Source organism: Alligator mississippiensis, chromosome 15 (assembly GCF_030867095.1).
Source record: "Alligator mississippiensis isolate rAllMis1 chromosome 15, rAllMis1, whole genome shotgun sequence".
Classification (NCBI taxonomy): Eukaryota; Metazoa; Chordata; order Crocodylia; family Alligatoridae; genus Alligator; species Alligator mississippiensis.
This window is the reverse complement of record NC_081838.1, coordinates 2,207,474-2,220,238: the sequence shown is the minus strand read 5'-3', so window position 1 is coordinate 2,220,238 and position 12,765 is coordinate 2,207,474. Positions and strand designations below refer to the sequence as shown.

The window sequence follows — 12,765 nt, the reverse complement described above, 5'->3', positions numbered from 1 at the left end:
GAGCATGGCAGCACTGGGTCATCTGGATCTTCAGCAAGGCTGGAAGCCAGTGCTAGAATGCAAATGTGCCAAGTAAATAGGCCTTGTGTGGAGAAGATGGCATTTAGATGAGGGCTGGCACTCAAAGATCTGGATTTCATCCCCCACTCGGCACCTGTGGGCAGGTCACTTGAAATAGAGCCTCAACGCATCCGCTTCCAAGACGGAAGGAGTATCCCATCCTTTCCTGCCTTATGTCTGCAGATCCAAAGGGCTTTGGGGCAGGGACTGTCTATTACTGGGTCTGCACTGCATGTGAACACAACGGTCACCGAGGTACCAGGGCCAGGCAGCCCCCTTCAGGTAGCAAATCCAGCTGGGAAGGTGTCGGCTTCTCTAGGAAGTGCTCGAAGGTCTAGAGGAGACGGGCAACAGAAAAGACTCGGTCACTAGCACCTAGAGATGCTGGATCTATCCGTGCCCAATGGTAACTGTGGCCACGCGGCCCTGAAGGAAGGCCTGGAGAGCCACGCGGAAGAGTTCAGAGTAGACTCAGGAGACAGGATCTACCACGGAGGCGGTGATTCAGGACTGGGCTCTGACTGCAGTCTTGACTCGCTCCTCAGCAGGAGAGTAGGGTCTAATGTGAGTCACACGTTTGGACAAACAGGAAGCAGACGCACGTGCAGCCATCCCAGAGCCTCTCAGATGTCGCACATTCACCTCTGACAACTCAGGAGCTAGATATGATAATGCCTCATGGCCATGCTGGCCAATTCCTCGTGACTCCCTAATGTGGGGCTGTTGCTCGCCCGGTACGGTATATATACACATACAGCACAGGCAGGTGAGCATGAAGTAGATCAAATCAGACGCCTGTTGGCACTGCTCTCGCTCTGCAAGAGTTTTGGCATGATGGAGCTTGGAGACGCAGCGGCTCTCCTCCTGGCAGCCTGCGCTGCCTGCCTCATGGTCTTCTGGGAGTGGAAACGGCGGCAACGAACGAGCAAACTCCCCCCAGGGCCAACATTTCTTGAACTCCTTGGCTACCTGCTGCAGGCCTGGAACAAGGGGGTGCTTCAAATACTGTGGAAGGTGAGTCATTTCCGCCCCAGAGCCCTCGTCGTCATACTGCTCTACCTGGGGAGCCATTTCCCCCACCACCTGCTCCTCAGAAAGGGCAGGCAATGGCACCCAGGACCTCCAGCAGAGCTCAGCACCTGCGGTCGTGCAGACCCCGCTAGCTCGGGACTACGTGCATACCTGCAGGGTCGGCTCCCAGGACTGATCATGCACTGGCTTAAAAACAGATACCGTGCTGATGCCTGGGACTTGGACCCAGATTCCCTCCCCCTCCCACCTCCCCTCCACTTTGTAGGAAAGAGCAATCTTCACTGAGCTCCCCCTAGCTTGCTGTCCCCATCTAGATCATTGCTGGTTGCCCAGGGCATGGCTGCAGCAGGAGGTGTGGAGAAAGCCCCGTCACCCGCCCAGCCCACAGGCATGGCACTGGGGTCGTGGGTGACCCACTTAAAGCATGGCTTCAGGAAAACCAGCCATCTCTGTGAAAAACAGCATTGGTCATGATTTCCCAGAAATCACCCAGGAGATTGCAGCCCACCGTAGAGAGGAAGGTGCTGGTTGGTGGGACAGCTGCACCCAATAGCACAGTCCATGCTCTTTTTCTCAGCACAAGACTGGATGGATACGTGACCAATTGCAGCCAGGCCCTTGCATGACATAACATGCTCCAACCTACATAGATCCTTATTAAATGCCATGTAACTACATGCGGAGGTGCATGGGAATAACCTGTACTGGGAAGGCTTCTTAAGCAGCCAGTCCATTCCTTTCTTAAGTCACCACCTAAACGACATGGCCTGGCTTATGTCCCATGCTGCTTTTCGTTCCTTGCATTCCCTCCTTCAGACATCTTTTTGGCTTATATAGCCACTTAAACATGCGTGTGAAGGCTCTGGTGACCAAGGGCCCACACCCTTCCAGCTCAGCTCCTCAGTGGTCAATGGGGCCAGAATATCATGCCTCATCAGATCCTTGGGACAGGTCTACCTCCTCAGTACGGTCACAGCTTACTACCAGGGGTTCCCGTGTCCTCTTTCATGTCTGGGCACTACTGAAACAGAGCGGGAAGAAATCCCTCTAGCAGTGCTGCAGTCTCCGTATAGCCCAACTGGCCCAGCAGTTCCATGTGGGATATGAACTGATCCAGGATTTCATGGGCCAACGTCCATCGCTTCTACACAGTGTAGTTTCACCAAGAGTCTCACCCAGCTCAGGCTATGGCCACATATCGCTCGTCTGCCTGGGTTGAGTGCACCTTGCTGGTCATGGCAGCATCTGACCATTCTGGCTTCTCATTCCTCCCAATTCCCAACACAGGTGAGAGAGAAGTACGGCCCCGTGTTCATGGCGAATTTCGGCATGCGGCAGGTCGTGTTTTTCTGCGACTCCGACTCCGTGAGGGAAGCCCTGGTGGACCAAGGAGAAGAGTTCAGTGGGAGAGCGAGAATGGATTCAGTGGACAGGTTCTTCCATGGTCATGGTGAGCAAAAGCAAGGGCTGGGCTCTGATGGCAGACCCAGTTCAAGGTTGACTATAGGTCAGGTCACTTTTACTCGTAGGAAGACCCCTCACCTCACAGCTCTGCACCTCTACACCACAGCACTGCACTTGGTGCACGATCCACCATGGCACAGACGTTATTTCCCATCCAACTCACTTCCTTCATTGCTTGATGTCATCACATGTCCTTTGAAAGCACTACCATGCACTCTAGGAACAACCCCCAGGGTATATAGCCTTCCAGATTCCTCTTATTGTTTTTGACCGTTCCAAATGTGATGCTGTCCAAAAATGATGGATGTTCAGATAAAGAAAATGGAATCCACTTAGTGTAGGCTTCTTACTGGGACTTCTAGGCTGCTCAGAAGTGTGTGCGTCCTCAGTGGTCGGCAGGGGTGGAAACGAGCAAGATCCTTCGTGTCGGAATCAACTATGGAAAGGTCGGAAGCAGCTTGGAATCAGGGACCGAAGGGGCCACTGGCTTTGCAGGGGGGAGGAGGGCGAAAGGGGGAGGGTGTCAGGAATATTTGAACCTGATGTACACAAGTGAAGAGGGCCCAGGCCTAAGAAACAGAGGTTGCTGGGAGCTGTGGGACACAAGCTCAACATAAAGCCAAGCCACCCCAATGCCTGGCCCTCACATACTTTGGCAGAGGCCGGAACAACACCCAGCAAAGGGAGAAGCCAGTCCCTCTACAGTAACGGGATAAATAAGCAAGGAAGTGGGCAGTGGACTTAGCATAAAACCTAAGTGGGTTTCAACCCCCACTGAAATGGCTATATTGGGGCCATGTTTGGAGACAGTGATGTAGGTGAATAACTGTTCTTAGTTTCTTGAAGAAATGGCACTTGGTAACCAAGGATAGGGATCCCCAGCTGAAAAGGAAGATGCTTCCTCAAATCCACTTGATCTCCACTTCAGAAGGGCATCATTCAATATGCACTTTGTTCTTTAAAAGATACCGGACATCACATGACTTGGTTCTGAACACGCTTCCCTCCATCCAGGTGTCGTCATGGCTAACGGGGAACGGTGGAAGCAGCTCCGGCGATTCTCCGCTTCAACCCTGAGGAATTTTGGGATGGGGAAAAAAAGCATTGAGGAGCGGATCCAGGAAGAATCTCAGTACCTGGTAGAGGAGATGGGGAAAACCAAAGGTCGGTGCTTTCTACACTGCTCTGGGGGTGTGAACTCAAACGCATCTGGTCTGGTTCTGGTTAATGGACATGGATAACGAAATGCCTCAGAGACCACTTTCAGAGACTCCAGGTCTCAAGTAAGAGTTTAGCTTTATCCAAGCCCTCAGAGCCCAGCAGCTCCCGTCACTGCCAGGGGAGTTCTCCAAGAGGACACCCTGGACATGCCAGGTTCTTCTCAAAATCCAGACCAGGCACCCAGCACTGCTGGGCCCTGGTCCTTGAGGACCTTCAGACCCTGGGGAACTTCTTCCAGCAGCTCACATCTCCCTTTCTGAAGGCACACGTCTGCTGCACTCCCAGCACCAATGACAGCATGGGAAGACACATCCCAGTCCCAGCTCCCTCTCTCAGGTGTGCCAAACAGCACAGCACTGCATAGGACAGGGCTCCCTGCCACCTCGCCCCTCCTATTACCCTCTCAAATGTTTGCAGTTGGTGCCAAGGTCCCCATCACAACACCCATGACGGCGAGCTGGATCTGAGCCAGCTAAACCTGAACCTACATACATCTGCGGAAGTTTCCAGGTCACTCATAATTAAAACTTTACCCGCCCTGGTGTCAGGAGTCTCCACAACTTGACACTCATAAGATTGGAAGGAAGGTGGTCATTGACCCGGTTGTCTCCCCACCACCAGGTTCTCCCTTCGACCCCAGCCTCGCCATCACACACTCGATTGCCAACATCATCTGCTCCATTGTCTTTGGGAACCGCTTCGACTACAAGGACCAGAACTTCCTGAACTTGATGGGCAGCATCAACAACTTATTCTTGGATATGAGCAAGATCTCAACTCTGGTAGGTGATGTTTCTGGGGCAGGAGGAGGATCGGGCATGTGCAAGACTCTTCTGCCTCTGCCAATGGGGTAAAGCAACCCTATACTGTCCACATTGCAGCCATCCCAAACCTCCGTCCTCACCTGGGACTCAGGGCCTCCAACAGGCTGACAGCCTGCCTCTCCCACTGTTCTGCACGTTGTCCTTGACCAAGAAGGGACTCTCTTGATAGCCTCTGGTTTCTCAACTGCTGTGTGTTGTGTCTTCTCACAAAGTCCCCATCTCCCCCAACAAAGACGATTAATAATTGAGGCCCCTGCTCTTACCTCCCAACCGGCACAGTGCCAGTAGAGCACAACAGAGATCAAAGCCAATGTCTTGTGGGCCAACATCGCACACATGCAACAGGTAGGGCATAAGGAACACTTCGAGCAAGTACCTAAGCCAGGCCAGCAGCCAAGGCTGGAGTCTAACTCAACAGGGGGGTCAAGAACAGATGGGTCCAAGGAAGAGATCCCCCCATGGGTCAGCAAGTGGAGATGGGGTAGGAAGGAGGGGACTGGGGATTCTGGGAGACATTTCTAAAATTGAGGCGAGCGCCATAAACCAGATAAACATGGATGATGCCACTGCAGATCTTCACTCACGGTGTCTCCTGATCCACCAATGAGAACACAGCTTTCCAGTCTATTGACCTGACTCCCTTCTTCCTCATCCCCAGTTCTACGAGATGTTTCCAAGGATCATGCCATACATACCTGGCCCACACAATCAGGCTCATAAACACTACAAGGCCCTACACGATTTCATTGTGGAAAGGGTGAGGATAAACCAGCAGAGCCTGGACCCCAGCTGCCCTCGGGACTTCATTGACTCCTTCCTCGTCAGGATGGAAGAGGTAAGCAGAGGAGGGTTACTACTGCCACTACGTGTTAGGACAGGCCTGTGATGCTTTCCATGGGAGCTTACCCATAATTGACCTGGGAACTCAGATCTAGACTCACCAACTTGAGCAGATCCAATAACACCTCCCCTTTAGAGAATCATGCGAAGCCTGGGCAAGAGAGGCATTCTTGGTTGAGGGGCAAATCCAGGTGCAAACTAGATGCCAGGTGGGCATTATGTGCTAGGAGTCCTTTCTATTCCCTCCTTTCCAGGAAAAGCAAAACCCACAGAGTGAATTCAGCACCAGGAACCTGGTGGACACAGCAATCCAGTTATTCTTTGGAGGGACAGAGACGACGAGCTCCACCCTAAGATTCGGACTCCTGCTCTTGATGAAATACCCAGAGGTCCAAGGTAACGTGGACAGGAAATAAAGTTATTGTACCTATGTGCACCCTGAATTTGACACAGACTGTCTGGTCACCAGTTCAGTCATCAGCTGGTCACCAGGGAACTGGAGATCCACACACACACAAGTCCAGCCGCAGACCAGATGCACAGGTAAGAGCCCTGCTCCTGCCTCCCCTCTCCAGAGTCCTTTTTAGGATGCCAATGGCTAACGAGGCTGTGATGCTTAGCTTTGTATTTCAGGGAGGCTGGAGCTGGTGCTGCATTACCAACCCTGCACAGAGAACAGTTATCCTTGGAGAACAATGGCGGTGGTTAGATGGGGTGGGATGTCAAGGGTCACTCCCAGCTCTGCCCAAGATGCCTTGCGCAGCCCTGGACCAGACACTGGACATTTCCCTGGCTCAAGATGGAAAGAATATCACTCTCTGCCTTGTGCCTGTAGATCAGAATGGGCTGGGGGCGTTGAATGTCTCTTGCTGTGGGTCCGTGCTGCATTTGACACAATGGATCCTCGGACCAGGGGCTAGTGACACCGTCCAGCTGGGAAGGTGCCTTCTCTGCTAGGAAGACCTGGAAGGCGTAGAAGAGACCGAGAAGGGGGAGCAAAAGGTGGGCACTTCTGGAGGCAGTAGTGGCCACCCAAGATAGGCTGAGGAAGGGTTTTCACTGAGGCTGGGCCTGTCCTTACACAACTTACATTGCTGGGGGATCAGAGCCTGTGGCACAAACACCAAGTCCACCCCTTCCAATCCTGTCTCTGCAGACAAGGTGCATGAGGAAATCGACCGCGTCATAGGGCGGACCCACAGCCCAGCCATGAACGACCGAGGCCGGATGCCGTACACCAACGCCGTGATCCACGAGATCCAGAGACTGGCTAACATCCTCCCCATTGGGGTCCCCCACAAAGTGACCTGCGACACCCGCTTCCGGGGGTACCTTCTCCCCAAGGTGCTGGACAAGAGAAGTAGACAAATCGGGGGGTTGGACCAAAAGAAATATCATGGTTCAACAAGTGCGATGTCCTGCTCAAAGCAGGACCATCCCCAGCTAGATAATCCGAGGCAAAGCTTTGTCTAGCTAGGTTTTGAAAACCTCCAGGGATGGAGCTTCCACCACTTCTCTGGGTAACCTGTTCCAGTGTTTTACTACTCTCTTAGTCAGAAATCTCTTCCTATTATCTAACCTCAACTTCCCTTGCTGCAACGGCAAACTGTTGCTCCTTGTTCTTCATAGATTTCATAGACGTTCGGGCTGGAAGGGACCTCGGAAGATCATTGAGTCCAGCCCCCTGCCCCAGGAGCAGGAAGTCAGATAGAGTCAAAGGATCAGTCTTCCTCCCTGGGTGCCAATGTCAGCTTGCAGGGACACGTAGCTTTCCTTAACATAGAGTACCACACCCCTGTCCCGTTTTTCCACACAATCTCTCCAATGCAGGGTATAGCCATCTATACCTGTGGGCCTGTCATAGGTGGAGTCCCACCAGCTCTCCATTATCCCTTCTTGTTTAGCAGGAGGACCAGTTCCTCCTATTTGTCCCCCAAGCTCCTGGCATTGGTGTACAGGCATGTAAGTGTCCCACTGGAGGCCCTAGTCATCCCTACACTCCCAGGAAGACGTCGTTTCAGAGCTGCGGTAGGGGTGGATTCCCTTGTGTGCCTGAGCCTGCTGGTTTTGTAGAAGTTGCCCAATGGGCTTCCTCTGGTGGTTATCCCCCCATCCCCCGGTGGGCTTAGTTTAAAGCCCAGTTGAGCGGGTCAGCCATTCTGGTGGAGAAGACCCTCCTCCTCAGTGAAGTGAGGTAGAGGCCGCCTCTAACCAGCAGACCACTGCCTCTCTCACCAAAGAGTGGACTGTGATTGAGAAAACCAAAGCCTTCATGATGACACCAGTGCCACACCTCAATCCTCCTCAGCCCATGACCTGAAACCAGGAGGATTGAGGAAAATACCACCTGTCATCTGCCATCACTGAATAAGGCCAAATTGGCACTGGTGAGGCCACAACTGGAGTCCTGTGTCCAGTTTCGGAACGTGTACTAGGGAAAGGATGTGGATGAGTTGAAGGGAGTCCAGTGGAGGGCAACAGCAAAGTTTTGGGGGCTGGGGGCACATGACTTGTGAGGAGAGGCTAAGGGAATTACGTTCATTTCCTGCCCACATGCAGAGGGGCTTGAAGGGAATTCCAAAGAGGATGGAGCTGGACTGTTCTCAGTGGGGGCTGATGGCAGAACAAGGAGCAATGGGCTCAAGTTGCAGCAAGGGAAATTGAGGTTGGATATAGGAGTCTTTAGGAAAAACTTTCACAAGGAGTATAGTAAAGCCCTGGAACAGGCCACCCAGAATGGTGGTGGAGTCTCCATCCTTGGAACTTTTTAAGGCCTGGCTAGACTAACCCTTGACGGGGATGATGTCGTTTAGGATGATCCTACTTTGAGCAGGGGTTGGACTAGATGTGACCTCCTGAGGTCCCTTCCAACCTGAATTTTCTATGATTCTATTAAACGGAGGAGGCCAGTCCTACAAGAGTGATCCCAGGCGCATTGGTATAGATTCATAGATGTAGGGTTGGAAGGGATGTTGTAGATCTTCTAGTCCGACCCCCTGCCCTGGGCAGGACAGAAAACTGGCCTCAAATGACCCCAGCCAGGTAAACGTCAAGCCTCCTCTTAAAGACCCCCAGGGTAGGAGCCAGCACCACTTCCCTTGGAAGCTGGTTCTAGCTCCTAGCCACCCTGACTGTGAAGTAGCACCTCCTGATGTCTAGCCTGAATCTACTCTCCCTCAACTTATGGCCATTATTCCTTGTTACTCCAGGAGGCGCTCGGGTGAACAAGGTCTCTCCCAATCCCTGCTGGTCCCCCGCTAGTAAGTTTATAGACGGCCACCAGGTCCCCTCTCAGCCTTCTCTTGTGGAGGATGAACAGGTTCAGGTCCCGTAGCCTCTCCTCGTAGGGCCTGCCCTGCTGCCCCTGACCATGCGGGTGGCCTCCTCTGGCCCCTCTCCATGCTGTCCACATCCCTCCTGAAGTGCGGTGCCCAGAACTGGACACAGTACTCCAACTGCGGCCTGACCAGTGCTGCGTAAAGGGGGAGGATCACTTCCTTGGCCCTGCTCAAGATGCATCTGTGGATGCATGACAAGGTTCAGTTGGCCCTACTGACCGTGTTCTCACATTGTTGGCCCATGTTCATCTTGGAGTCAGTAATGACTCCAAGATCTCTTTCTGCCACCATGCTTTTGAGAAGGGAGTTCCCCAGCCTGTAGGTCTGCTGCTGGTTCTTACTGCCCAAGTGCAGCACCCTGCACTTGTCAGTATTGAATCCCATCCTATTTTCATTTGCCCACCCCTGTAACCTGTCCCGCTGTAATCTGTCCTTCCCTTCTAGCGTGCCCACCTCACCCCAAATCTTGGTGTCATCTGCAAATTTGAACAGGCTGCTTTTCACCACGTCGTCCAAGTCGCTAACAAAGAAATTCAACAGTGCGGGCCCTGTGGCAGAAATGCCACCGTCTGTGTCTCTTCAGAAATCTGTCCCAGTCAGCTTGGGACACTGGGGTAGAATTCCTAAGGGAGGGGGGATTTTCCTCCCTGCCTACATGACAAAAGCCTGGTGCCGAGGGTGTGGTCCCTCTGGTCACCTGAGTGGGGGGAGGGAAAAGCCCCTGCTTATCTGCCCAGGCAACCAGTGATGCTTTTTAAATTGGTTGGCTAGTTGCCAACACTGCTGGTTTCTATCGGACTGGGCTGCTGAGGTCAGAAAGGCTATATAAGGACCTGGTCCAAGAAGGAAGAGAAGCCATTTTTTTCAGCATGGCACAAGCATCAGGACAAAGGGAGAGAGTCTGATCCATCTGAAACGCTCTCTCTCTGGAAATCTCTGCGCCAGATCTCTACCATCCTCTGGATGATACTTGTGAGTAAGCTACCTGAGATCCAACTAGATCTATAGCTTGCAGTAACTCAGATGCGACATCAAAGGCTACCCAGCCACAGGAGGTTGCTCGATGGGATTTCTCTGCTATTGCTCTACCCTGTACCCTATTCTAACCCTACCCTCTGTAACCAAAAAAGTTCTCCTTTTGGCCCCTGACGTGGGAAAGTGCCCCAAGTTCTTGTACTGGGTCGAGTACCTGTAGGACTATTAGGCCTGTGTTTCCCTGAGGACACAGGACACAGACAGTCCCTTCTCGGGGTGGTGGCAGCACACATTACCCCTGGACTCTGTGGTGGGGCTCGAAAGGGGGGTTGCCAGGGCTTAGGCATCCCTAGAGAGACACATGGAGTCCGGAAGGTGGATGGGAGTAGTGAGGTGAGAGGCTCAACACAGGAGGTCCCCCTACTGGCCCAAGGACCGAGTCCTGGGGGACTCCACTGAGTGGGTTCCCCACCATACTGGCATTGCAGGGCCTATCTCTACCTTGCCCAGGAGATTTCAGAGCTGTCACCAGTGGTAGATTTAACATCCTCTCAGCCTGAGAGCTTGGGAAACACTTGATTCTAGGTTGAGACATTTCCCCACAGTTCCCAGCTGCAGGAGACTGTCTGCTGGCAGAAGCTCCAGTTGCAAAGGTTTTAACTCTCCCATTCCTGCTGTGTTCCCATCCCTCTTTTCCAGGATACAGATGTCTGCACTGCCTTGGGCATACTTCTCCAGGACCCCAAATACTTCAAGGATCCAGAAAGCTTTCACCCGGAGCATTTCCTGGACGAGGAAGGCCACTTCAAAAGGAATGATAGCTTTCTGCCATTCGGCACAGGTACGAGTGACGGCTCCATTCCCAACCCTACTAGGTTCGACTCCCCACTCAAAGACTCCCATGAAATAGGACACTGGAAGAACCAGTTCACTCCTCTGTGACTCAGTTGCCTCACCATCCCAAAATGCTATGTTTGTCCTGACACACAAAGCGTGTAGGTCTGTAGAGAGTGTGGCATTTATAGATTGAGACGTGAGATGGGAGGCAGGTGAGCACAGAATCCTTCCTCCCATCTCTCCTTAGCCAGAGACTTTCCAGGACATATAGCTCAGGCAGGTCTCCTGTTAGACCCTTGCAGACTGGAGTTCATTTATTTGCCCGTTGCTGTGCTTATCCCTGCAGGAAAGAGGGTGTGTCTGGGCAAGAGCCTGGCCCTCATGGAGCTCTTCCTGATGCTGACCACCATCCTGCAGCGCTTCACCCTGAAATCACCAAAAGAGCCACAGGAAATCGATCTCACCCCAAAAGTGAGCGGAATTGGGATTGTTCCTCCAAACTACGAGCTCTATGCCCGCCCGCGGGAGGAAGGGCTGCACGACAGCGCTTAGGACATGGAACAGGCATGCAACAGGGCAAAGCACCTCCTTCTCCTTCATGTCTCCACTCCAAAATGTTAGATGGGCTGCTCCCAATATGCTGCACAGGTGTTGGTGTTCCCAAATCTTGTGGGGTGCATTGTGGTGCTACAGGGCATCTCAGGACATGATCCAGGTTTGTGTCACCTGACAAACATTGCTTGGTTGTGTAGAGGCCCCGTGATTTCAGAGCAACTTGCAAAGGACCTTTTGACCCCAAAATGGCCAATACATGCGTGTCGTTGAGGAGACCTCCCAAGCAAGCCCCTTCAGGCATCCACTCTGCCTACAGAAGGCCATCATACCCACAGTGTTTTTCATATTTCCTTTTGTCCCCATATTGCAGAAACAGCACTCCTGTAGGCCCTAAGACAGGCCAAGAGCTGTAAGAGTTTAAATCTGCAAGTCTAGAGGTCTGTGGAAAGCCCCAGGGTGCATCACAGCATGTAGAGTTACATCAAGTCTATCCTGGGATGTAAGGATCAGTACCAGCCTCCTCTAGTAGATAAAAAATATATGTCATACATGGTACATACCTGAGAAGATGTTACTAACTTCACTAATCAGCAAATTGCAAAGACACATCACACCAAATGTGAGCAATCACGTGTGAGCAATGATGCGAGCCGACGCAACAGAAATACACTCTGGATTTGTGTTCAACCCTGCGCTATCCCTGCTGTCAGCCAGTCTGATCACTCGGCTGCTAGGCTGAATAAAGTCTACACTGAGTTTATGCTCACCACATAGCTGTCATGCACTTATTTAAAGCGTGTGGCAGTACACCTAGCGGGTACTTGGGGCCAACAAGTGGATGGGGGTGGAAGGCAGATCGGTTGTGAGGTGAATATATTTTTGCAAGTGAAACACAAACCCTTGAGCAGGACTCCACGGTACAGTTTCCTACCCTGTCTGAAAAGGAGACGGAGGAAGGGATCGGGGGTTCCCAGCTGGAGAAAAGAGTGTAGTTTGCTGGCTGAAGAAGGGGACTGGGACTTACTGAGAAGAAATTCCTGCTCCGGTGCTAGGGATGATCCCCTGGGCTTTCACCTCCGCTGAAATCGGGCTTTTCCTTAAACTTCTCAGCAGCTGCTGGCAAGTCAAATCAAGTCAAGTCAGTTCCAAAGCCACTGAGCCCATTGGAGCACCTTAGATGTTGTAAGTGTGGCGGGCCAGTAGGGGGCGCTCCTGCGTCGAGCCGCCCACCTCCCTGCGCCCGACCACCTTCCAGGCTCCGAGTGCCCTCCCCGGGGTGCCTCACATCCGGCGACCCCTTCCCTGGAGCACACCCGCTAGCCTGGGGTTCCCACTGCCACCATCCAAGGCTCTGGACTCAATTCTGGCTCTGCGCACCTTGGAGAACACAGGCCTGATCATCCACTTGGTACTAGCCCCAGTGCAGGCACCTGGGGCACCTCCCCAAGTCAGGGGCTTATTAGGAAAGTCTCCCCTAGTCCACAGACCTAAGGGGCCTCCTCGGCATAATTTAGACCCACCCCTCAATAAGTCTCCCACCCCGGTCACAAGAAGAACTTTATTGATTACAGGGGGTAGGGCGAAAACAGGGTAAAAGGTAGAGCAGTATCATGGAAATA

The 12,765-nt window shown here is 52.7% G+C and overlaps 1 protein-coding gene across 1 annotated transcript; it reads left to right on the top strand.

Annotated features, from left to right (window-relative positions):
- The first annotated feature begins 894 nt into the window (after window positions 1–894).
- LOC132245626 (cytochrome P450 2G1-like) lies at window positions 895–12,246 on the top strand. Its single transcript, XM_059718289.1, has 9 exons — window positions 895–1,074; window positions 2,380–2,542; window positions 3,571–3,720; window positions 4,399–4,559; window positions 5,260–5,436; window positions 5,696–5,837; window positions 6,598–6,785; window positions 10,454–10,595; window positions 10,938–12,246. Exons 1-9 carry the CDS (start codon window positions 895–897, stop codon window positions 11,141–11,143), a joined length of 1,509 nt encoding a protein of 502 aa, XP_059574272.1. The 3' UTR covers window positions 11,144–12,246.
- Window positions 12,247–12,765: the final 519 nt, after the last annotated feature.

Excerpts from the sequence above, each read along its gene's own strand:
- LOC132245626 (XM_059718289.1), top strand. The coding sequence starts at position 895 with ATGGAGCTTGGAGACGCAGCGGCTCTCCTCCTGGCAGCCTGCGCTGCC. Across the intron at positions 1,075-2,379 it reads TGCTTCAAATACTGTGGAAG|GTGAGAGAGAAGTACGGCCC; the intron begins GTGAGTCATTTC and ends TTCCCAACACAG. Across the intron at positions 3,721-4,398 it reads GGAGATGGGGAAAACCAAAG|GTTCTCCCTTCGACCCCAGC; the intron begins GTCGGTGCTTTC and ends CCCCACCACCAG.